Below are 26,771 nucleotides of genomic sequence, written 5' to 3' on the forward strand. Positions count from 1 at the left end.
ATGCTCTTCCATTCTGGCAGGCCTTGATCGTCACGAAGTTGCCGACATGAAGTTGCTTGATTTGGAGAAATTTCAGCTGCAGTTGCAAGACTCGGCCGAATGGGCCAGATGCGAGTGGTGGAATGAACGGCTACGGGGCCCGGAACGGCATGACTGTGATTTCACGATGCGAATCTGGAAGTGTTTTGTTGCATTGAACATCGTTCTAGGCTTCCCTCCCCCGAGAGACTGTCGTCATGCAGATGCGGAAGGAGGAGGTCTGAAGAAAAGAGCCGATCTCGGTGATATGGTAGAAGTTCATGTTGAAGTTGACGAGTATAAGAACTCAATATATGCCTGGCATATCATCTCACGAAACCAGACAGCCCATCCGCTCAAGCCAATAAAGCATCCATCATCACCTTCAAAATGAAGTCCGCAACTGTCCTCCTCGCCCTCGCCACCTCCCTCATCTCAGGCACACCCACACCTCGCGCCGCGAAGGACCCATACTTCTTCCTCATCGGCGACTCCACCGTTGCTGTGAACGGCGGCTGGGGTAACGGCTTCCTCTCCTACCTGAAGTCTCCCGCTGAGGGCGAGAACAGAGGCAAATCCGGCTCGACGACCGTCTCGTGGAAGTCCAGCGGCCGCTGGGACTCGCTTCTGCAGGGCATCAATGACACCAAGACCGACTACGAACCCATCGTAACTGTTCAATTCGGGCACAATGACCAGAAGGTCATGGAGCTCGATGAGTTCCGGGCGAATTTGATTGACATTGCTGCTGAGCTCAAGAGTGCTGGAGCTACGCCGGTGAGTTTTTCTTTTATCCCGTATGACATAGTGCAAGTATGAAGGCTAACGAGGACAGATTTTCATCACTTCGCTCACCCGCCGAACCTTTGAGGATGGCGAGGTGGTGCAGAACCTGCACGACTGGCGCGGCAAGACAATCGCTGCGGCGAAGGAAAGCAAGATTAAGTGGCTCGACCTCAACATGAAGAGCACCAACTACGTCAACGCCATTGGAGAGGAGAACTCAACCGCCTATAACCTCGGTGGTTCTGATCGCACTCATTTGAGCCTGGCGGGCGAGAAGGTGTTTGGAAGGATGGTCGTGGACTTGCTGCTTGAGAAGAGGACTGATCTTGCGGGATACTTTGAGGCGGACGAAGAGATTACTGACGCTATTGCCAACGGAGAGTTTACGGATGGTGGCTTGTGAGAGCGCCACTGTGGCAGTGAGCAAAGTGTGGCTCAAATTGAGCATGAGGTTGTGGCAGCAGATTGAGTGAGGGTGCATTTATTTCTTATACATACCTCTTGACGTCCGGTGTTCTGTAAATAAGTTGTTCAAGGAAATAAAACATCAAGCCGATGTCTCACGAGTCTATCGCATGTGGCGGGGAAATAAATTGAACAGGCCGAACAAAACATTCTACAGCCAGCTTTGCAGAAATGAGCAACTATTGCCGGGATCCGAGTCCATGGTTCGGGATCGTGTGGTGTGGGACAGGACCCGAGCATCACGATATTGACGTCCCGATTGGGAAGGTCGTCAATGATCTGCGGAAGGATGTCGCGATAGAGAATCGGCGAAATGAGGAGGCTGGCGGTGTAACCCCGCAGGATGAGGTGACAAAACAAACACCGCAGCCGGTTGGCTCTTTATCTACTTGCAAGCTGAGTGTATCACTTCATCAGCCATGTTGCGCAGCTTTCTCTCGCTCGGCTTCGCGGCCCTCGCGGTCGCGTCGCCTGTCAACCCACAGATCGGCATTTCATCGCGACACGCCAACTTAACCTGGGAGATTCTCCCAACGGGAAGCAAGCAGCAGTTTCGAGGACTGTCGCCAGTCTCGGACAAGATCGCTTGGGTCTCTGGCACGAATGGCACCGTCCTGCTTACCACAGATGGCGGCGCCTCATGGTCATCGGTCGGACCTTCACTCGCGCCGGAAGATGCAGAGCTTCAATTCCGCGACGTGCAAGCCTTTTCTACTGAGAAGGCCGTCATCCTGTCCATCGGCGAGGGGGCGGATTCACGCGTGTACATCACCAATGATGGAGGCGCGTCCTGGACTCAAACGTTTGCGAATGAAGAGGGTGCGGCATTCTTCAACTGCGTCGACTTTGAGGATGAGGAGAGAGGCCTTGCGGTTAGCGATCCTGTCGATGGCAAGTTTCGATTGATCGAGACGGTGGATGGAGGAAAGTCCTGGGAGATTGTCGATTCTAGCGGCATGGCACCTGCGTTGGAAGGGGAGTTCGGCTTTGCTGCCAGTGGGACGTGTATTTCAACGGCGGCAGGACGGTGGTATCTTGCTTCTGGTGGCGTTGACCCTGGCAGAGTCTTTCGAAGTGCTGATGGGCACAATTGGGACGTCTCGGGAAGCGCAATTGTGGGTGGCGCGTCGGCTGGCGTCTTTTCGGTGCAGTTCAAGGACGAGTTCAATGGCATCGCGGTCGGCGGGGACTTCAATGTTGCCAACGGCTCAGCATACACCTCGTCATGGTCGGAAGACGGAGGCGCAACGTGGACAGCGTCGGAGGCGTTTCCGGGCGGGTACCGGTCGGGTTCATCATGGGCTCCGGGTCTCTGCAATGTCGCGGTTGCGGTCGGCCCATCCGGATCAGATGTGACAGTTGATGGCGGGCGGACGTGGAAGACGTTTGATACAGGGTCGTTTGACAGTGTCGAGTGCCTCGCTGGGCGCGTCTGCTGGGCGTCTGGGTCTAGCGGAAGAGTCGGAAGACTTTGGTTGAAATGAGAAGGGGGATTCGGGGTAGATAAGCTTTGAGAAAATGGTGTTACATATTGCCCCTGAGAATCAGTCGATTGAGAACATGAACGAGTCAACGTGAAATAATGAGCGTAAGCAGCTCTCAAATATCATGTTTCCTCGTATCATGGAACACGATTGACGGAGCTGTCCCCTCTGCCCCTCGATGCATAGCCAGTTCAGTGGGAAAGACTGGACAGCCAAGAAGCAGATCTAGCCGAATACGGCAAGGTTCGAGACACCAAAAGCAGTAAACCTCCCCCAGACTTTGGACATCTCTAACAGTTTGACATATGACTCGGGTGATGAAGTGTTAAGAGCTCCGGATCCGAGAACGATGACAGACACGGCACGTACCTGAAACAGGTCACAGCGTGCTTCGCTTAAACCGCCAACTCCCAATCACCAGCTGCATTCAGGACCGGGGTTCCCCTCCAGGGAGGGCAGCTCGTCTTTTAGCGCGGACGGGAATGCAAGCTTGAGTCCTTGACAGCGCCAGAGCGTCATTGACCTGAAGCAAAGAAACATTACCAATTGGCGACTCCTGATCGGTAGCGGCTGCTTGCTAAACTCCGACGATGCAACTTAACCTCCACCAACCCTTCGCTCCCTCTCTGGATTTCAGATGATCATGTCCAGGACGACTTGAGGAACAGAAGCGACAACAACAACAACAACGACGACAAGCTGCCGAGAGGAAGCAGACCGACCGACTGCCCACCATGGCGGGAAGCCTTCACGCCTACATCACCGACTCCCTGACGCCCGGGCGCGTCTTCGGATCCCTCTTCTTTGTCTTCGTCACGCTGCTCATTCTCGACCACACATGGAAGCCTACGTACCCTGAGAACATTCCAGTTGTTGGCCACGGCAAGGGAACTGTCGCGCGGATCAAGAACTTCTACTACTACATCTTTCGATACAGAGACTGGGTCATTGAGGGGTACCAGAAGGTATGTCACAGGCCATCTGGCCATGCGATAAAGGAAATGCTGACAGCAAGGACAGTACAACAAGCAGAACCGCGCATTCGTCGTACCCGCCGCTGCGAGCAGGGCGCCCGACATCGTCCTCCCCCGATCCCTCACGAAATGGCTGCTCGAGCACCCCGACTCGATCGTCTCCGCCCACGAAGCGCACAATGACGTGCTATACAGCGACTACAACTTCCTAGGCAAGGTCTATGCGGACGACGTCTGGCATACGCGCGTGATCCACAAGAGTCTGGCGCGTCACCTCAGCACCCTTGTCCCGGGCATCGAAGAGGAGGTTGCTGTTGCCGTCGACGAGGCATTCGGTACCGACACTGATAACTGGAAGACCCTTAGTCTATGGGATGCCTGGTTGACCATCGTTCCTCCTGTAACAAACAGAATGCTGGTCGGCGACACGATTTGCCGAAACAAGGAGTTCTGCAAGGCCATGGTTTCGTTCGTAGACCAGGTTATCCTGAACTGCTTTGCCATGCACATGATCCCGCAGATCATGCTGCCTATCATCGGGCCCTTGATTGCCCTCCCCAACTGGTGGCTCTGGCGCAAGGCGGCGAAGCATAGTCTGCCCGTCATTAGGAAGCGACTACACGACATGCAGAAGAAGGAGGCGGGGGATCCGGAATACGACAGCTGGGCTGCACCGGAGGACTTCATAACATGGGACATCCGCATGGCCAAGGCCGAGAAGAACTACTTCGAACTGGACCCCTACGTTATCTCGAAGCGCTTGTTGCCGATTCAGTTTGCGGCAATCCACACGACAGTCATCACTGGCCATAGTATCGTCCTTGACCTGCTAGCATCCGACCCAGCAAAGGGCTATATCGATGGCATCCGAGAGGAGGCAGCTAGGGTTTTGAAAGAAGAGGGCGGGCAATGGACGAAGAACGGGTTGTCAAGACTATACCGACTGGACAGTGCGATCCGTGAGAGTCAGAGGTTAAGCAACTTCAGCTGCACCTTGATGGAGCGCAAGGTCGTGGCAAAGGAGGGCATTACCAATGAGCAAGAGGGCTGGCATTTGCCCAAGGGCACGTTCCTCACAGTCAACCTCGAGGGCCTGCACCACGATGACGAGCTCACGTCGAACGCTTTGGAATACGACGCCTTCAGGACGAGTCGAGAGAGGGAAGCATATGAGGCGAAGCCGCAAGAGGAAAGGAACCTGGAAGAGGGGCTCAGGTTGAAGAACCTAGGCATGGTTACGACCAGTGATGCCCATTTGGCGTTTGGCCATGGAAGGCATGCTTGGTAAGTAGATTTCGCCATTCTCACCGCCAGACCTGAAGACTAACCCCTTACAGCCCTGGACGTTTCTTCGTGGCGCATGAACTAAAGATGGTTGTCGCCAACCTGCTGTTAAACTACGAGCTGAAGACCCTGTCTGAGAGGCCGAAACCGCAATGGATCGGCGTGACGGTTGTTCCCCCCGTTGAAGCAAAGATCGAGATCAAGAGGAGGAAAGGCACGGTGTAATATGAACGACCATGGTCACGATTTATGATAGGAATCGGCGTCAGGAAGGACTGGATACATGTATGGATAGGTACGCGTGTAGGGACGCGAATAATTTCAGACTTATCGCTTGATGACTCTTTACTTAGGCTTCACTCCGACACGATCCTAGGTATGCGTGACCTTGGTGTCATAGAACCGCGAAGTACTAAGAGGGTTCCAGTCATGTCTTCGCACGGGAGGTACCTTCTTGGATTGAATACATTGAAAGCGGGGACACGCTAACGGGTGATGGCCTCTCCTCACGCTTGTTGGAAATCAATCTTTCTCTTCGCATGCCCGCCCTAAGGAATGTTCGATACAAGTCCAGCTGAATCAACTATCCGTATTCAAATCCTCTGACAAATCGCTTATTTAGACCGGCCTCAATTCCTTCAGCCTTATTACCATTGAACTTTTGCCAGTGCCGGCGACATCCTGCCATGACTCTCCCCGCCGGATTCACCCCTTCGTATTCCGCACTCTCAGTTGCGTTTTATCTCCTTAGCTTTCTCCTTATCAGCGTTGCAGTTGCCAATCTTGCCCGATGAGTTCCAAGTCGCGCTTCGTTTGAGGATCTCTGGAGCATCTTGTGGCTGATATTGTGGAATCGGCAGTGCTCGCACAGTCCAATCTTCCTTTTTGTTTACACCCCCGCTGCGGATTGGCTTGTTTCGATAGTCATCTCGGCCCTTGTTACTGAATTGGTTGGTACGAAAGTCCTCATTCTTCCCCCCACTGTATGAGGAAAATGTCTGAGCCCTGTACAAAACTTTCGAGGTTTCCGTCTTTGAATTAGGAATCATTGCGGTGCGCGAAAACTGTAGCACTCATGAAGGCATTGAAGACGGCGACATGAACTGACGGCAAAAAGAAGAGAGAACTGGAAAGAAAGCTCAAATGACAGCCTGGGGGAGACAACGAGGAATCGCAGATTTACTTGATGCATTTTGCGCCCGATAACCATGCATGTGGCCTCCAATTGTCCCGTGATACGCTCAGTGCCAGTTGGCGTAATATCTTCCAGATTGGGGTAGCTTACATGCACCTCAGGCAGGAATCAAGGGGTTGTTCAGCACATGTTGCAACCCTTTACTCTGGACTTCGATTCGGTTCGTTATGAATGCGCCGTATCAGTACAATGCAATAGGTACCGAGGCAAACATCAGGCCGAGGAAAAGAGACTTAATCTACCACTAGAGATATGTATCCTTCATGGGGCTTAAAATGTGTACAAAGCGTACCTGAGATAGCATTCCTTCCGCTTTCTTGTCGTGGCCAGTCTGCCGGTGACGTCACAACCCAGAACAACGCATGCGGGAAAGATTCCACAGCTCTCATTACTTTGCGATGATGCAATTCTCACCCGGTGCCCTCAGCTGCATGTTCTGTGGGGCCGGGTAGTGAGGCAGCCATCTGCCTCACGCGGTCATTACCGCCAAGGCTGGCGGGTGTGCTGCTGTGCTTCATTTGTGAGTGCGCCTGACAACTGGGTAGTCAATCGTACAGAGAAACAACCCTATCCTGCTTTGATACCCGCAGCACTTCCACCGGCTTGAACTAGCAAATCGCTGCAACATTATTCTGAATATTGCTAATCATCCTATTACATATATCGTATGCGCTCCAGTCCCTCCGATATCTTTCTCTCGGAATCATACGCGTGCTCTGTTTCTCCGAAAGAGAATGCATAGGACAATAGTATTTGTCAATTGGATGGCTCTATTGTACATTTAACATTGTCCACTTTACCGAGATATCTGGCCGCCACGTAGGCTTTGAGTCTGAGTAGCCTGCATTATATTCTGGGCGAAGGCCCTTTCCTTCATGACCCGATACGGATTCTGATCATACTGCTTTTCATCACCCTTGCCATGAGTTTTCTGCGGGCTATTTTCTCCATCAGAATCGCTGTTATTCTCATCACCAGTGTGGTCTAGACGGTTGGCCCGCCTCCGTGGTTGTCAACGTTGTAAATGTTGTTGTGCTTGCGGCTGTCCGGTCGGCGGTGCTTCTGCCTTTCGTGTGCAATCCCCTTTTCTCCTGACGTCCCCTAAGTTCTCTCTCAAACCCGGCACTGGAGCGTCCAGTACAAATTCAGGGATACTTCGAGGCACAAAAGCTGGTACGCCTGCCGACCCTGACTGGCACTGTCGAATTCGTTGACTTTGCCCGGTTCTTGAAGGATATATATTGTCAAGATTGCCTCCGTTCAAGTTCTTTTCGTCCATAGAGGTAGGTTGCGGATTGGAAACAGATTTCGCCATGTTTGCAGCGAGTCAATGGACTAGGCAATAGATTGATCAAGCTCCTTGTGGCAGTCAGTATTCGAGTCATTAGTTCCGAAAAGGCAAGGATGGCTTTGTATGGGTGGGTGACACAGCTTCAAAGGTCTTGAAACCTTACAGGTAGACGAACGGGCTTTTATCAACTCAGGCTACCTCCTGCCACTCGAACGCGAGAACCGCATCACGCCACCAATTAGCAGATGCGGGAGCCTGACCAGGTTGTAGGGTGACATCCACGGTAGGCTATGTCAGCAATTCTGCATGTAGATATTCTTACCAGCCAATTGAGTATGCCATGCGATAGTCACCTGATAGTCCCAAGTGGCTGTGACATGTCAATACCAACTCCATGAGGATGCCTTGCCAGCGAGCCAGGTGCAGCAGTGTGCAGGGATATTTGACCACTCCGCCCCTCTGCAGACGCCGACAAGCCTGGTGCGCGAATTTCCAACCAACACCTCATATTTATATTTGGGAACCGCAGTAAAAGTTACAAATCTGCAAACGCCATGTTGGATCGACTATCAACAAGTTCTGGAACAGCGCAATCGACCACTTGTAGTCAAACATCAAGCCGGCCGAGCACGATCGCTTATGAGAAGCCGACGGATGACGAGGTTCACCAAAAGCCGTGGAAATACATAGGATACAAAGGATACTCCGACTTCATCTCCTCCGAAGATGACTTTTTCCTTCTCCGACGGTTTGATGAGTTGAATGTTAGGGTTGCGCTCGCGATGCAAGATGAGATTACGCAGCTTGAGGAGGAGCTTGAAGACGTAGATAAGGGCACAATGGCGGCAAATGCCCCAGACTTCAACAATAGCACATTGAGAGGGGACATTGAAGGGCGTTCTACTTTGATTAAAGAGATATCTCAAAAGTTGAGGCACTACAGTGCGTAACCTGAAGGACCCAAAATTTCTCACCTCTCACTGACAATGATCAGACGAGCTTATCCTTCAACAGCCCGCACTAAGACGGTTTCCGAAGGCTGCAAAGAGACATCGAAAGAACCTCCAGAATTGGCATTTCAATCACGATTTCGCAGCAATCGCGCGCGAGGAGCAAGCCTATCTGGCAAAGGAAGATCTCATATCTGTCGCATACACAGAAAAGACTCCTTTAAGGCAGGTCATTGATAGTTCACTGCGACTCAGGACACTGTCAATTTGGAGACATCGAGAGAACGAAGCCCCCAGCTATGACGCTCGTGAGGTGTCTTACTACTCTGACGAACGTATGAATGCATTCGTATCGGCGGTGATCATCGCCATTGGAGTGTTCATGCTTCTGACTCCCATCTGGGTTCTCCAGGCTATAGAGGATCTCAAGGGAAAGCTTGCCGTAATTACGATATTTGTTTTCATATTTCTTCTTGTTTTATCCCTAGGCATGGTTGCTAAGCCATTCGAAGTTCTTGGAGCTACGGCAGCGTAAGTTACATGACCCCAACGAGCCCTTGCCTAGCTGACACCAGTTCAGATACGCAGCAGTTCTAATGGTGTTCATACAACTTGGCTCGTAGTATCGGTAGGATATTGCGCCGATTGCTTGCACAAATCTCAATAAAACCGTGTTCAATACACTTGTAAACACGCTTGTATGATTACAGAAGAACCTGGTGCACGTCGGAAACATCAAGAATTTGTATTGTCTCGTCACAGTATTAAACCGCTATCAAAGGAAGACTCGCCGACTTCAATCCGGTACTGTTTGCTGTGATGATAGAATCCCCTGTACCAGTAGACTTGACAATCGCGAATAGTAGACCATGAAATGCCTTTCGTTCTTTGGACGTAAACGCTGTAAAATCCCCCGGATGTCCATTGTCTGTCGCAACGATCTCGCCTGGCCCATATGCGACGGACATCGATATCATGTTATTTGCCAACGGTGCCACATTCCCGTCAGCGTCCACGACCTCGACCGTAATGAAGGAAACGTCCTCGCCGTCCGCCGCAATCTTTTCACGGCCAGCCTTCAGTCGAAGTCCAACAGCGTCGCCTGTAGTTCTGACGGTATCGTTTGCCCATTCCTTGCCATCCTTGTACGTGACAACGTGCACCTCTCCCGGCTCGTACTTCACGTCATCCCACTTGAACCGATAGAAACCCGGGTTACTCTCGCGAGTTCTTCGACCTTTTGACTCGCCGTTGACAAAGAGCTCGGCCTCATCACCCGATGAGAAGACATGAACGGGCGTAATCTCCCTAGTTCGGTTCGGCCAGGTCCAGTGAGGAACTATGTGTGCCATGGGAAAGTCGGGCCGCCAACGAGCTTGGTACAGCCAGAACCGCTCCTTTTTGAAACCGGCCAGGTCGATTATTCCCCAGTCTCCGCTTCTGGTGCCCTTGTGGTAGTATGGCTCCCCGATGTAATCCCATCCTGTCCAGACAAAGCCACCGGAGACGTATGGGTGTTCATCCTGGGCTAGAAAGACCCGATCTGGCGACGATCCAGCTTGGGCTGTTTACAGCTCGTAGGCACTAACGCCCTTCTCGTTTGGAATATCTCCATCTGTACTGTTGACCGGTGCACTATTGTACGGCGTGACAGGGAACGAGAAAGACCCTCGGAGACTGAGAGATGACGCATATTCACTGCTCGTGATGACCCTGTCGGGAAAGGCCTTATGGAAAGCGTCGTATTGGGGCGTCTTCTTATTCCCGGTCAGGTACTCGTACGCTGGGCCGTACCTGACGCCCTCGCCTTGGTAGTTGATGCTGATGAGCTCCAGAGTCTGAGCCAGCGACGAGTTCGGAGAAGAAAAGTGGATAGCCGATGTGGTAAGTCTAGTTGAATCCTCTTGGTGACAGATGTCACGTAGGTAAACTGAAATCTCTGCCGCGCCCTCGTCATCGCTAGACTGTTCCTTGACCTCGTTACCGTAGCTCCATAGAATGACTGATGGGTGATTTCGATCTCGCCGGATCAAAGCGCGCAGATCAGGCTCTCGCCAATCTTCGAAGATCAAGTGAAAATCTAGATCAGCTTTCCCTTCAAACCAACTATCGAATATTTCGTTGATCACCAGAAAGCCCATCCTATCTGTCAAATCCAGTAGCTCGGGTGCAGGGGGATTATGTGATAGTCGGATTGCGTTGGCACCCAACTCCTGCAGTGTCTCGAGTTGTCTGACTGCGGCTCGATGATTGTAGGCCGCTCCTAAGGCTCCGAGATCGTGATGCTGGTTGACACCTTGTAGATAGACATGCTCGCCATTGACGACAATTCCCTTATTCGGTTCGAAGACCACAGAACGGATGCCAAACTTGGTTTCATAGGAATCCAGGAGCAAGGATTGCCGTGTATCTCTTCCAGCATACAATGTAGTGACGACTTCATAGAGACTGGGCTTTTGCGATGGAGGTGGTCCCCACAGCTTAGGACTGTTGATAATCACGGAGGAGTTGGTCTCAGTGTTATTGCCAGCCAAGTCGAGGGTCTGCCAGGGAAACTGTGCCACGGGCTCTGGTCGTCGTTGACCATTTGCGGAGTCGAGCTCAAAGACTTCGCTGATGATGGTAACAGTGGTTTGTGTTTCATTGGCTCCCACAATAGAATCTTTGAATGTCTGGATTGTGACCGACAAGTCAATCGTGGCCGAGTCTTTGGAAACATCGCGCGAGGTGACTTTGGTGCCCCAGTGACCAACGTGCACGGATTTCACTGTCGTCAGCCAGACGTTGCGATAGAGACCGGCGCCTGGATACCAACGCGACGAGTGCCCAGCAGGATTCTCCGTGCGGATTGCCAGGGTGTTGCTGCCTTCTTTCAAATATGGTGAAATGTTCAGGCGGAACGAGTTATATCCAAATGGCCAACCCCCAACCAGATGGCCATTGACCCACACCATTGGGTAAGACATGCCGCCATCGATGTCCAGGTAGCGAATTGTGTTGTTGATGTTGTGTCCGATGACTAGGTCTTGGCGGTACCAACCTACACCATGGCTTCAGCTCGAAGAGTTCATCACCGTTGGCATCCGGACGACGTTCATACACAACCCCATCTGGGATAGACTCCGAACGCCGAAAGCACCATCCAGCATGCAACCTCGTTCTCTCTCGAGTCCCTGAAAACGACACCAGCTTATCGAGTTCTTCTCCGTCAAAAAACTGAGTGTTGGCAATCCCAACTAGAAGCCATAAAATGACGCTAGGTATCAAGAGCATTTTGAGGCGCATAAAAATGAAACGAGAGAAATTCTGTAAAGTTGATGATGTTCGATGACTTGCTTCTGCCTACAGATCAGACAATGTGATACTAGCAAGGACCCATATGCGCTGTGTATTTATCGAAAAAGTAAAACGTACTATCTCGCCTCTTCATACCGCGAGGAACTTGGTAAGCGACTAAATTTTCCGCCCTCATACAATAGTGCCAAGAGTGTGGTTCTGAATCTGGATGGTAGCAATGGCCAGAAGAAGAGAATGCGGGGGAACTGCGGCAATGCGACGATCTCTAGCCCTCATGTGACTTGGTTGACATGGGATCAGCCGGTTCCTTCACGCCGCAAGGTTGTATCCATCTGGAATGGTACGAACGGTATCGCTCCTTTGATGCTAATCTTCGGGGCTCGGAATACTCCGCGGATCAATGGATCTATCCTTCTAGCTTGGCCCAGCACCCTTAAGGTACGACTTCCATGGAAAACAATATGTTCTATTCTATCTAACAAACATCATTGATGTCCATCGCAATTTTGTCCTGGTCCGCAACCAGACGAAGTCTAAAGGTTTTACCCGTAGTTGTGACCATATTGTTTACCCATTGCTTGTCACACTCATACGCAACACCTTGTAACATAATACCGAGGTCCTCATGACAATCTCGCGAAGCTTACTAGTCCATTCATAGTACCATTTCGGATGGGAAGGAACAAATTCAAAATCAAGTGCTGGAGTGCACCAGTAGATAACGGGGGTTGGCGGGTACTGACTACATGTATGATCAAGACTAGGCAAAAACATTTCTTGACCTATTTGAATACGTCATCCAAGACTAAGGAGTCTCCTCGATCTCTCTCTTTCATTCGAACTCAAAAGTCATGTCATCTAGCCCGGCGTCCGTCACCGTGATGGAGAAAATTGATTTCCCAGCCTCGCTTGCCAATCTCTGGGCGACGCCACCGAATGGACAGCCCATTAGTGTATCCCATCCTGTCTCTCCCTCAGTGACTCTAACAGTGTCAGAGGAGCCTGCATTGCGCTGACTACGAACGCTGGCAATTGCATCTTTCGTGGGCTGATTGACAATCCAAGAGAATTCGACAGTGACCATCTCCCCCGGCTCCAGCCCGTCGTCCTTCCAGAGTGCCATCATTATTTCGTTGAGATGTAACCGGTTTGGCGTGCTGTCGTGAGCGTTCCACGCCGATTTGGCTGTAATCTTGTAGTCGAAAGAGTCTACAACGACTCGAACGAGAGCTTTCTTCCCATTTTCATAGCCATTTGTGAAGACCGATTTAGCTAATGCAGAGTCCTGTATGGTGTACGCCGCATTTCCCTATGGTAAGAAGCATTTGGTTAGAACCACAGAAGCTCGAGACTCGGGGCTTTTTGGCATACGAGAATCTAGAGAATCGCGAGGTCAGTAAGCGATCACGACCGCATCATAAGTGCCATATCCAAAGATAAGACGTGGGACGAGGGGGTTTAACTCACTGCGCCAAAAGTAGATTCTAAGAGCAAGCCAATTGTGAGCCACAGGCTGGGCACAAAGCTGAGACGCATTGCGACTAAATAGAAATAGATACAAAGCAAAGGTAGGTGGCTAGGTTATGCGGACGGGTCTATCGATGAAAGACACATGCAGGACTGCCTCCAGCTTCTGTATTTAAAGACCTTTACTTCACAATGGTCATTGACGACTCCGTTAAAATTAGAACCCCAATCTATTATCTTCAGCCCCCAAAGCTCCTGAGCCATCTTGCAGGATTATTAAGCACGCCGCCTCTGGATAAATTATCTAGATCTCCCTTTCCCAATAACCAATTTCGCCGAGCATTTTGTCAGCCTCCTCTAACTTAGATAGATCATTCGAGTTAAGACGTGAACCTTAGTTAAGAGGCGGTGCTGATAATTAAGGAAAAAGAACCATAGTGAGCCTCCCAGACGGCGAGATTTACTTGATAGCTGACTCGCTCTGGTGTCATGAGCAGGTCCGAGCATATGCATAATAATCCTATGCGGATAAAAGTGGGATAGTGTGTGGTCATAAGTCGCTGGTAGAAGCATATTTAATGAATTCAATAACGTGTCCCACCAGATTATCCTTTCCGGAGATTGCCGTGTTTCAACTCTTTTTGCCAATGAATTGCATTGTTGTGATAAGTTCGGAGTTGTCCTGCCTATTGCCCGGGGCGTTCGGGGCGTAAGAATGCCCGGAGCGCTCGGCTGGACACTCCCGTCTCGCCGATTTAGATTTAATCAGATTACACTCCGTTGCGTTAATAGCGTCTACCCCCCCTTTTTACTAAAATTACATATATATAATCCCTATATATATATAAAAATTTACTTAATACTATATAGATATTTATAATATAGTAATTAACTTATTCTAATAGTTTTAATTAATTTATTTCTATTAAATCTTATTATTTAAAAGTATTATAATATTTCTTAAATATTATTATATAGCTTAATAAGTAAATAATAACTTTTTTAGGTATTATTTATTACTTATTACTAATAGTATATAGAAATAATAATATATATAATAATTAATATAAAATACTATTAAAGATACTTTTTAATATTTTACTTTACTATTAATTAGAATTATTATATTTATTAAGAAGGTTTATTAAGTTATTACTATTAAAAAAGCTACTAAAAAAGCTACTAAAGAGGTTATTATTATTAAAGTTAAACTTAAAATTAATAATTTAATAATAGCTAAATTTATATTATAAAAAAATATATATTTATAGTTTTTCTATTATTATAAAAAGCTCTAAAAATATCGTTTTATTAAAAAATAATAATAATATAAAAAAAGTAAAAAAAAGATCTACTATATATAATTTAGCTTTAAAGTACTTTATATGGCCTCTAGCTGTTCACTATGATTTTTACCTACTTAGAGCGACAGACCTCCTAACTCTATGCCTCCTAATAATATATATAGCCTTTAGTTATATAATTATAACTCTCTTAACCTTAGCTGCACTTATATATATATATTAATAACTTCACTATCTTTAACTTCACTTTAGTAATAATATAGTTTATAATTACTTAATTACTTAATTACTAACTACTAAACTATTAACCTATCCTCTCTCTTATATATTACTTATACTACTATTAAATACTATCCTTATTACTGCTTTACTATTTATTATTCTTCTTATTTGATTAAGCTAGCTAACGCTTTCGCTTAGTAGTAGCTATGCTATTATTAGTAACGCTCTCTCTATTAGTTAGTATAAAGCGCACTTATTAATCCCTACTAGGTCTAAGCTTAGGCTACCTCTACCTTAGTATTATAGAGGGCTTATATAAAGAAAGGCTACTCCTTAGGATAGCTAGAAATATATATAGCCTCTATATAGAGGTATCCAGAGCATTGACTACTACATACTACAGTACTACAGGACTACATGTAGTTGTAGTATGTAGTATACTACAGAGTATGTAGTTATAGTATGTAGTATACTACAAGGAAAAAGTCTATACTACAACTACACTACATACTACTGTAGTTATAGTATGTAGTATACTACATACTACATAACTACATATTAAAAAAACTATAAAAGTATAGAATAATAGCTTTTAAGTAAATATAACTTCTTATTATTATACTCCTAGAACTGCTAAGTATTTCTAAGTACCTCCGAATGGGAAAAATAATAATATATCACTTTATATTTATAAAATTCTAAATAATTCTTTAAAAATCCAGGAAAATATAGGAAAAATCTAGTTTTAATATATTAAGTATATAAAGTACTAAAGACGGTAATAACAGTATATTCAACCTAAAAAAGTAATCCTAACCTATACTATATAACTAAAAATACTTCTTATAAAAGCTCTGCTTTTTAGCCTATCTCTAATGCATTTTTAAAGCTATAGAGGTTAAAAAGCCCCTCTTGCACTTCTTACATTCAAATCCAGCTTGAATTTCCCCTGAAAAATCTATATATTTAGATTTTTCTTGAGGCTTTTTAATATTAGTATATTTAAATATATATTAATTAAATAAATAATAATAACTTACAGAGAGGGATTAGATCTGAATTTCAAGCCTAGGAGACCTTCTAAGCGTCTAAATAAGCCTATTTTTAGGCGTTTAGGGAGAGGTAGAGGGTAGAATCTTAGTAGGCAAGTTAACCTAGTTTTCAAAGGAATTTATATTAAATAAATCCTCAGAAAATCTAGGAAAATTGCTGATTAGCTTAGAAAGGTTGAAAAGGTCCTAATTAGCGTTAATTTCAGCCTCAAAAGGCTGAATAGTAAGGGAGGGGTTAAAAGAAGGCTTTATAGTAGTAGAATTAACTATAGAGCTAATAAAGCTAAACAGCTAATCACAGAAGGCCTCAGGGGCAGAAGTGGGGTAAGGGATAAGCTCTAAACCTATAGAATCAGAAAGAGAAGCTATTTTAGTGCCGAATAGTGGTACTTTAGCTTAAATTGCTTGAGGATTAGAAGAGATATCGAAGGGGGAATAAAAGGAGTTTAAATAAACGTTTTAATCTATATTAAATCTAAACTACCTCTAGAAATTAAGAAAATACTACTGTTTGAATCTCTGGAATTGGAGTATTCGAATAATGCAGTTTTTGCCCAGATTACCTTGTATATGGATGTTAAATAACCGGTTGAGAAAACAGGATTATCAGAGTAATATTCTAACTACTAGTTTCTCACCGCCACTTTACCCTTATTAATAGTAGAGATAACGCTAGGTTTCTTCTTAAATTTAAATAATAATATTTATATATATATATAAAATACTGAAATAATTCTCTTAAATTACTTAGTATATATTATATATATAGTGTTTTTTTTATATTTTTCTGCTTAGTATATACTCTATATATACTACTTTAAATATATTTAATTTAATAAATAATTACCTTTCTCTATATAGACTTTATATATAAAATATAATAATAATATCTTTAAATATATTAAGAATTAAATATTATTTTTAAAATATTTAAAAAATAGTTTCTATACTTTATACTTATATATATCTATATATTTTTAACTTATATTATACTATTTAACTTATATAATAATATAGTACTATAAAATATATATATATACTTATAAAACTTATAAAATATACTAAAATAATATATTGTAGTACTTTAGTACTATATTATACTATAGATACTATATATACTATAGTAGTACTATAAATTTACTATAGGTTTTTAATTAAATTATAATAAATTATAACTAACTATATAAGTTATATAGTATTAAAATCTATCTTTAAATAAGGTTCCTAAGTAATCTATACTATTCTAAAGACTTAAAACAGATTCCTTTTCATAACTATTATTCTATAACGTATAATTACTAATAGATAAAGTAATTATATTAGTAATATTCCTAGGGATTTCACAAATTAAATCAATCTATATTAATATACTAATTAGTTTTTAAATCTTATATAATAACTTATATTAATAATTAATATTTACTTACTTTAATTTGTTTTAATTTAGATTTAAAAGGTTGCTAACTATTTAAGCTTAAATTTAATTCCCACATAATACTATTAATAATTTCTAAGTGTAGTTTAGAAGTATATATAGCTTTATGCTTATTAATTATAGCTTTTAAAGTTTCTACCTCGTTATAAGGTTTTTCATTAAGAAAATAAGGTTCTAAGCCTAACTTATAATACTTAAGCTTATTTTCTTTCTTTTTAATATTATATTCAGCTAGTTAATTAAATATATTATTATAATATAATTTAATATATTGGAATATATTATTAATATAAATAAAAACTTCAGCTATATCTTTATTATTATTAAAGATAGGAATAGCTGTAGTATTTAACGTTTGAGAAGGCATTTTAACTAGTATTAAATTAGTAATTAAAGAATTTAAAGTTAAATTATAAGATAATAATATATTAATACTTACTTAACCTTTTAGCTAGTATAAACTAAAAGTATAGTTTATAATTAAAATCTTAAGTTATATATTTTAATTTTATAAAGATATATATACTTTTATAATATAAAAAAGTTTAAACTATAGCTTATAAGTTAAAAATTATAACTTATTAAAAGACTATAAAACTAAATATATATAAAGAGGTAAAAGTAATATATAAGTAGTTCTATTAGTATTAATATTAATAGTAATACTAATAGTATTAGTAGTATTAATAGTATTAATAGTATTAATAGTATTAATAGTATTAATAGTATTAGTAGTATTAATAGTATTAGTAGTATTAATAGTATTAGTAGTATTAATAGTAATATTAATATTAGCAGTATTAGTAGTATTAGTAGTATTAATAGTAATATTAATATTAGTAGTATTAGTAGTATTAGTAGTATTAGTAGTATTAATAGTAATATTAATATTAGTAGTATTAGTAGTATTAGTAGTATTAATAGTATTAGTAATAATAATAATAATATTAATAGCTTTAATATTCCTAGTTTTATTACTAGTATTAATAGTATAATTAATAGTATTAGAATTATTAAGCACTTAAAAAACCTTTAAAAAATTAAAACTAATTAAAAAAAGAATAAAAACTAAAAAAAGAAAAAACAAATCGAAAAAAAAGTAACTATAATGGGATTCGAACCCAAGCTCTTGCAAAAACAATAACGCTAACATAGGAAATTTAACACATAATTAACGCCCAAACCGCTAGGTTAAAGCGCCTGCTCTGAAGGACACTTAGTGAGGTGGGGTTTATCCTATAAGTAGTTTATAATGTGAATAATTTTAATAATATTAATTAATAAAGGGAATTTCCTAGTAAAATTCTACTAGTAATTATACTAAATATTCAGCTATTTAGGGGTACTTATAAGCAGTAGATATTAAATAATAATTTATTATTAATTAATATAAAATAAAATTAATAAATATTATATTAATTAATGTTAATAATATTAAAAATAATATATATAAATTATAATAATTATATATATAGTTATATAGGTTAAGTATTATATAAAGTAAATATATATATATATATATATATATATTAAGTAATAATTATAAATATATATTTTAAATCTTATATAACTAATTCTAATTAATAATATATATTATATATATTATATACTATATAAAAACTTATAATATACTACTCTAAGCTACTATTTTCTACTTCTATAAACCTATTAAATATAAACTTAAAAATAATAGGATTAAACGTTTCCTTCTAAAACTATAATAATATATCTTTATCCTTATTAATATATATATCCCACTCTTCTTTAGTAAAGTTATTTCTATCCTATTCACTTTACTCTATATAATATTTATTTATATTATATAATATCCTTATAGCTAATTTATTTCCTATAGGATATATTAAAGTATTCTTTAATAATTAGTTTTAACCTTTAAATATTAGTTATTAGAATATTAATATACTTACTAAATATTCTTTAAAAGCAGAATAATTATACCTTAAACTAAGATATTCTTTTATAATAATATAATATAAAGCTTTACTTTGCTTCTCTTCTTCTAATTAACTAGCTAATATAGTAAAAAGATTAAATCTTTTAAAATTATCCTCTATATATAAGCCTAAGCTATCTATATTAAAATCTTTATCTCTTTTTTCAGCTTCTTCCTCTCTTAAAGTTATATTACTATATTAAATATAGCTTATAAACATATCTATAAATTTAGATATCTTTCAAGTAATAATAATATTACTATTAATAATAAAAGTATTATCTATTTCTATTAGAAAATTAATACTACTAATAAATATAATTAAAATATTATTATAATAATAATCTTACTTACTTTAATATTATATTATATATAAGCTACTTATAATAATAGTTATAACTTATAACTTATATTATACTTAGTATTATTAACTTAGAAACTAAAGTTTTAAATTATAAATTATAAGCTTAAAATAACTTATAACTTATAAGTAAGCTATAGTTTATATATTCTAATTTATATATAATATAGCTATATAAATAATTATAGTTAATAGTAATATTATTAGTAGTAATATTAATAGTAGTAGTACTATTAGTAGTAATACTATTAGTAGTAATACTATTAGTAGTAATACTATTAGTAGTAATATTACTAGTAGTAGTATTAATAGTAGTAATACTATTAGTAGTAGTACTATTAGTAGTAATACTATTATATTAAAAACTTATAAAGTAATTATATATATAATAAGCTTATTCTTACCTATCTATCTAGCTTTTAAAATTCCTTTTATAAATTATAACTAAGGAGTAAGATTTAAATTAATACTATAACTTATAGTCTATAACTTATAGCTTATAAACTTACTACTTAATTTATACTATATAACTTCTTTATTTTTACTATTATAACCTTATTAAAAAAACCTATATTAAAAACTTTATAACTATAAAAACCTATAAAAATAGATTTAGACCCTGCTTTTTCTCCTCTAGCTTCTGAAACTTTAGATGCTTTTAGTAGTTTATATACTACTAAAAAGCAAGCTAATAACGACGATTATAAAGATACTAAAGAAAATCAACCTACCTATAAATTAGGGCCTACTAATGCTTATATTATAGCAAATAGGCTATTTAATAGAGTTTTAGACCCTATAGATACTTCTAAAGAACGAACTACTACGTCTTTTTGCTAAGCTAGTAACTATAGAAGTAAATTTAGCTGTAAAGCTAATAGATTTCAGGCTAGTAATAGGGTTAAGTATTATAAAACAGTATATCCTGCTATTAAATATACGCTAGAAGATGAAAGTAACCTTGAAAAAATATACTATAAGTAAATATAACTTATATAACTTTATATTATTAAACTTTTAATATATATAAATATATATATTATATATACTAATTAAAATATAGTTACTTAGTGGAATACTACTAGGCTATTAACTTAATAAGAAGTTAATAACTTTTTTGCACCTCCTAGCTTTATACCTTCTTCTATAATTACTAGTAATAAAAAAAGGCTTAGAACTTCTACTATTACTAGTAATAATTATACTAAAGTATTTAATGAAGATATAGCTTTAAGTAAAATTATAGACTTTATGCTAGAGTTTAATTTACCTTTTAGTACTATTATATCTAAAAGCTTTAATAATCTTTTAGCTTATTTAACTAGGTTAGTTATTAATATATAAATAATATTTCTTTTAATTCTAATTAATATATTAATATATATATATATAGTGGTTTCTAGCCTCTTTATTATAGAAACTTAGTTATTTATATAGATAATCTATATAAATCTAAGTTTTAAGGTTTAAGTTAGTTTATAAAAGACCACTTAGACTATAATAGATTTATATCTATACAGTTAGATATAGACTTCTATAAACTCTAAAGGTTATTTAGGAGTTATAGCTTACCTTATTAGTAAAGAGTTTAAACTATACTATATATTACTAAGATTTAAAGCTTTAAGTTAAGCTTATACTAGTAGATATATTAATGAGGTTTTTATTAAGAATATTCTTAATAAATATAAAATACCTTTAGAAAGAATTATAAAGTAAGTATTAATATATTATTAATTTAATTAAATATCTATACTAATATATATTTATAGTATTACTAGAGATAATAGGTCTAATAATAATACCTTTTTAGACGCTTTAGTAAAATCTTTTAATATTAAAAGAAATAGTTTTACTTTAGTACCTCTTTATAATTACTGCTACTTTACCTATACTTTAAATTTAGCTACAAAAGATATAATAGATTCTTTTATTAAATTATCTACTAAAGATAGTGATATATTAGAGTTTAAAAATCTAGCTATTATATCTAATATAGATTTAAGTAAAGTATTAACTTAATCTGAATCTAAAAAGCTATTAGAGCTATTAGCTAGTAAGTTTTATATTATAAGTTATATATATTTATATAATATAATATATTAACTAACTATTAAATAGGTAATATTGGAAGTCTTAAAAAAGTAGTTATTTTTTTAAAGAATAATACTACTATACAATCTGAGTTTAAAGTAGCTCTAGAAATTAAAAAAAAAGAAGGAGAGCTTCCTTCTAACTTAAAGAAAACTAAAATCCCTCTCTGTAAGTATATATTAAATATTAATATAATACTATTAATATATTATTATTCTATTATATATATATATATATATATATATATACTAATATTAACTTTAATAGGTAATAATACTAAATAGAATTCAGTTTATAGAATGATATTAGATGCTTTATTATTAAGGCCTGCTTTAGATTATTTAAAAAGAAATACTAAAGTAGCTGCTTTTAAAGCTATTTATCCTTTATTAGATAATTAGGACTAATTAGATCACTTAAAAGATATATTAGAGATTTTTTATGGTCCTACTAAATATTTATAATCTCAAACTTATATCACTAATTCTACTATATTACCTTATATTAGTTAGATATATTACTCTTTAAAAGATCTTAAAGAGTTATATAAAAAGAATGCTAAATTAGTAGTTAGAGGAGATATAAGTTATATATTAACTTAAATATTATTATATTATTTATAATATTTTATATTTAAATACTTATTTACTAATATTTTAATTACTAGAGCTTAAAGCCTTTATTTCCTTATACTAATAGCTTTATTACAGCTATAGAGAAAGGAACTAATAAATTAGCTAAATACTACCCTCTTATAGTAAATATGGATACTTATAGGATTTATAAGCCTTATTTACTAGCTTTTATACTAGATCTTAGGTATAACCTAACTACTCTAGAAGACCCTAACTTTTTAAATGGAATTGTTAGTGAAACTGTTATTACTATAGTTATAAACGATTTAACTAAAGAGTATAAAAGGTATTTACTATTCTTTAAATATATATTTTTATATTAATATAATATATATATATATATATATATTTATATTATTACTAACTATTTAATTTAGTTTAAAACAAAAAGTTATAACTTCTTTACAGCTTAAAGGAGGCTCTTATTATATTAGATCTATTAATAGGCATATTCTTTTAAGAAAGGATAACTCTTCTGAATCTGAAGAGGAAATAGAATCTAATATTAATAATAATAAGTTTACTAATAGTAGAATAATTATAGATTTATCTACTACTAGACCTAATAATCCTCCTTATAATAATCTACGACTTAAGCCTAAGCCTAAGCTTAATAGTGGACTTTTTCCTAAAATTAAAAAAGAAGAAACTAAAAAATCTTAAGAAAATGAGATTATATATTATACTAAATGTGTAGTAGAAGATGATAAGGTATATATATTTATTTAAATATTTCTTTATTATATTAATATTTTAGTTATATTATAATTTACTAATATACTTTATAGATAGATCCTTTAGTTTAGTGGGAGCTAAATAAGTCTAAATATCCTATTTTAGCTATTTTAGCTAGAAAATATTTAGCTATAGCTTCTACTTCTTCTGTAGTAGAGTGTAATTTTAACTAATCTAGTAATATTATTACTAAAAGGCATACTAGTTTAAAAGATAATATTAGAAGGCAGTTAGTATTACTAAAAGGTTAGAAAATTAACGTTATAGAAGATATAAGTATTAAACCTAAAAGTTATAGCGATCTATTTGATATAGATATAGAAGAAGAAGAGCTATATAGAAGAATTAGAGGGAGTTATAGAAGGAGTTATAGAAGGAGAAAATATAGAAGATATTAATACTTCTATAATAGATTCTTAAGAAAACTTAGATTTATAAAAAGAGATTAAGTATAAATTAGATTAAATTAGATAGAAAATATTAACTATAGTCACTCTTTATATTAACTTATTATTATATATTAAATATAATATATATATTTAAATACTTAAGTATTTCCTTTATATTATAATATAATCTATAGTATAATTTGTAGTATTTGTAGTATACTACTATTATATATAGTTGTAGTATGTAGTATACTATAGGTTAAAATTTAGTACTATAACTATACTATAACTACTTATAGTGTAGTAGTAGTATATACTATAAGTTGTAGTATTGTAGTATACTACGTAGTTGTAGTACTACTATGTAGTACTTGTTATAGCTCTGGAGGTATCTAAGGCTATTATTTATCACCTTAATTATAGTATAAAGAGGGTTTCCTCTAGAGGTATTTATAAGAGTTCTAGCTATAATTACTTTAATAATATACTACTAATTAGTAAAAAAGTACTTACTATATTTAAGGACTTTATTTATTATATAGATATTATTCTATATAGTAATACCTTTAGCTATTCCTTTATAGAAAAGCATACTTTATAAGAGATTAGTATTCTTATATATCTCTTATAGTATAAATATAGTAAAGTTTTAGGATTTATTATAGGTTATAATAATAGGTTATTAATATAAGTTTAAGGATAAAGAAGAGGAAGAGGAAGAGGGATAAGTATAAAGCTTTATACTAGTAGAGTTTTTATACTTCTAGCTATAAGAACCTCTTCTAATAACTTCTTTAGTTAAAGAGTTATTTCTTATATAGTAGTATTATAACTTCTTTAGTTAAGGAGTTATCTCTTTTATAGTAGTATTACTAGGCTATAAGAGCCTTAGTAACCCCTTTAGCCCTAATATAATTAGCCCTACTATATATAGCGCTACTAGCTCTATGCTATGTAGCTAGTATTATTACTATTCTGCTAGTCTATTTAGCTAGGGCGCGCGTTTAACTTTATATAAAGGTTTACTTACTAGTAGGAACGTATAAAGTTTCTATACTGTTTTCCTTAATTAGTAGAGGGTATAAGTTAAGATACCTATATAGTGTTTCTAGAATTATGCCTGCGTATAGGGTGAATTTTGCTGTAGTCTTTTTGTAGGGGGGCTATATTATAACTATAAACTTAAAGTACTTTATTTTTATTAATATTACTATTTTAATTAAATTTAATCTTAATTAACTTAACTTTTTATTAAACTACTTAATTTATAGATAATATATTTATAACTTTTTACTATAATATTAATTATATATTTATATTATTCTATAATATATTTAAAAAGGAGGATAATATAAGTAATAAAAAACTAACTTTATTATAAATTTAAGTTATTTATAATTTAATATTTAAAAGTAATAATTTACTTATTTTTAATTTAATTATTAAAAATATTATATATAATAAATTTAATATTACTCCTATATTAAATATAAATAATAGAGATTAAAAAGTAAATAGTAATATTTAATTTAAAATAAAAATAGTTTATTTATATATTATAAAGAAAACTAATATTATTATTATTATTATTTAGAGAAAGCTTATTAATATATCTAAACTAATATTAATTTTTATTTAAGTTTATCTATCTACTAAGAGAGTTATTTAGCTAAATAGTTTATAAATTAATATTATCTCTTCTTTTAAATAAACTAAAGAGAGAAGTAAAATTTATTTTATTATTAAGTAGTAATATAGTATTATATTAATCTCTAATAATATAATAATTAATATATAAATATTTTAAAAAAGTAACTAAATAAATATTTTAGCTAATATATAAGAAGTAATTAATTATAAAGCTAATAATCTTATAAATATTAAGTATTAAAAAGAAAATATATATAGATAACTTCTCTATATATATATCTACTTAAAATATTAAAAATATAAAAATATAAAAATAATAAGAAGTTTAATTAATATTATATATTAAGCTAAAAGTATTATAAAATTAAATCTCACTATATAGAAAAATTAATAAAAACTATTATAATTAAATAAACTAATATTAATAATATAAAACTACTTAAAAAACTACTTAATAAAATTCTTTATAACTAATTTATAGAAAATTAAAAATACTAAAATAAGAGAAATAAGAATATTATTTAAATTAATAATAACTAAGAGATAATAGTAATAATAAAAGAGAAAGCTAAAAATACTATATTTCTATTATTAAAATTAAGATCTAACTTAACTAATACTAATAGTAATACTATTATTAATATATATAGTAATATAAAAACACTAAATTATTATTTTTAATATTTTAATTTATATATATAGCTATTATTATTAATATTATTATTACTAATATATTAGCTATATATAAATATCTTATAATATTTATTACTAACTCTTTTATTATTAAACCTTTTAAATACTTAATAACTAAGTATTATACTCTTAATTTCTTTATCCTTACTACTAATACTAAATTTACTTTAAAAAGCTCTAAATTAAATAGTTAACTTTATTAAGTAGTTTATATCTATTTATAATAAGTAATATAATATTAATAAAAAGTTTAAAAAGAAACTATAAGAACTATAATTAATAAATAATAGTTTATAAATAATTTATAAATTACTAAATATTTAGTTTACTAAATAGAATTTTACTTAAAATCTTATTAAAGATATTAAAACCTTAATTAAATTCTTTATAAATAATAATATTTATTATAGAGAATAATTTAATACCCTCTCTAATATAATATCTTATTTTAAACTTTATTTAAATTATTAAAAGTTAAAAAGAGATATTTATATAAAAGTATATACTAAATTACTAAGAAGAATAGTAATAATACTAATTAAAAACTTTATAATATTAATTTTAAATAAGTTAAAGTTATATTAATATATTAATATTTTAATACTATATTAATTTATTAAATAAGAGATCTATAATATACTAGTTAAAATTAGTTAATATAATAAGTATATATAAAGCTATTTACTATTAAATATAACTAACTTTATAAATATTTTAAACCTCTTTAGTTTTATTTTATTATTATTATTATTAATATTATAGATACTACTTATATAGTTATAGATTAAATAAAATAAAATTAAGTAAAATAATAAAAATAATTAAATTAAAATCTTAAGTAATATATTATTAATAAAGATATATTATTTAGAAAAAGATAATAAAAAAGAGTAATATAATAAGAGTAGTATAAAGTTTAATTATATATATAATTTTCTTATATAATATATTTAACTATAAAAAAGTCTACTTATAACTATAAATTTAATATTATTACTCTATATATATAAAAGTAATAAAATTATTATTATTTTAG

The 26,771-nt window shown here is 35.8% G+C and overlaps 6 protein-coding genes across 6 annotated transcripts; 4 read left to right on the forward strand and 2 right to left on the reverse strand.

Moving 5' to 3' along the window:
- Positions 1-408: 408 nt before the first annotated feature.
- On the forward strand, positions 409-1,207 carry rhgT-1 (Rhamnogalacturonan acetylesterase RhgT; the record flags this gene model as incomplete). The annotated part of the gene is made up of 2 exons (XM_036633965.1): positions 409-795; positions 854-1,207. 2 exons carry the CDS (start codon positions 409-411, stop codon positions 1,205-1,207), a joined length of 741 nt encoding a protein of 246 aa, XP_036500486.1.
- Positions 1,208-1,688: 481 nt separating this feature from the next.
- On the forward strand, positions 1,689-2,753 carry CGCS363_v002117 (Ycf48-like protein; the record flags this gene model as incomplete). The annotated part of the gene is made up of 1 exon (XM_036633966.1): positions 1,689-2,753. One exon carries the CDS (start codon positions 1,689-1,691, stop codon positions 2,751-2,753), a length of 1,065 nt encoding a protein of 354 aa, XP_036500487.1.
- A 734-nt stretch (positions 2,754-3,487) lies between these two features.
- gloP-1 (Cytochrome P450 monooxygenase gloP) lies at positions 3,488-5,236 on the forward strand (the record flags this gene model as incomplete). Its single annotated transcript, XM_036633967.1, has 3 exons — positions 3,488-3,718; positions 3,774-5,011; positions 5,065-5,236. The coding sequence occupies 3 exons, from the start codon at positions 3,488-3,490 to the stop codon at positions 5,234-5,236; spliced, it is 1,641 nt and encodes a 546-aa protein (XP_036500490.1).
- Positions 5,237-8,051: 2,815 nt separating this feature from the next.
- Positions 8,052-9,044, forward strand: CGCS363_v002119 (uncharacterized protein; the record flags this gene model as incomplete). Its single annotated transcript, XM_036633968.1, has 3 exons — positions 8,052-8,439; positions 8,492-8,978; positions 9,023-9,044. 3 exons carry the CDS (start codon positions 8,052-8,054, stop codon positions 9,042-9,044), a joined length of 897 nt encoding a protein of 298 aa, XP_036500491.1.
- A 167-nt stretch (positions 9,045-9,211) lies between these two features.
- On the reverse strand, positions 9,212-11,557 carry CGCS363_v002120 (Beta-galactosidase BoGH2A; the record flags this gene model as incomplete). The annotated part of the gene is made up of 3 exons (XM_036633969.1): positions 9,212-10,011; positions 10,069-11,487; positions 11,548-11,557. 3 exons carry the CDS (start codon positions 11,555-11,557, stop codon positions 9,212-9,214), a joined length of 2,229 nt encoding a protein of 742 aa, XP_036499377.1.
- A 1,019-nt stretch (positions 11,558-12,576) lies between these two features.
- CGCS363_v002121 (uncharacterized protein) lies at positions 12,577-13,280 on the reverse strand (the record flags this gene model as incomplete). The annotated part of the gene is made up of 3 exons (XM_036633970.1): positions 12,577-13,053; positions 13,116-13,121; positions 13,212-13,280. The coding sequence occupies 3 exons, from the start codon at positions 13,278-13,280 to the stop codon at positions 12,577-12,579; spliced, it is 552 nt and encodes a 183-aa protein (XP_036499376.1).
- Positions 13,281-26,771: the final 13,491 nt, after the last annotated feature.

Source organism: Colletotrichum siamense (assembly GCF_013390195.1).
Source record: "Colletotrichum siamense strain Cg363 chromosome Unknown KSG_Cg363_contig02, whole genome shotgun sequence".
NCBI lineage: Eukaryota > Fungi > Ascomycota > Sordariomycetes > Glomerellales > Glomerellaceae > Colletotrichum > Colletotrichum siamense.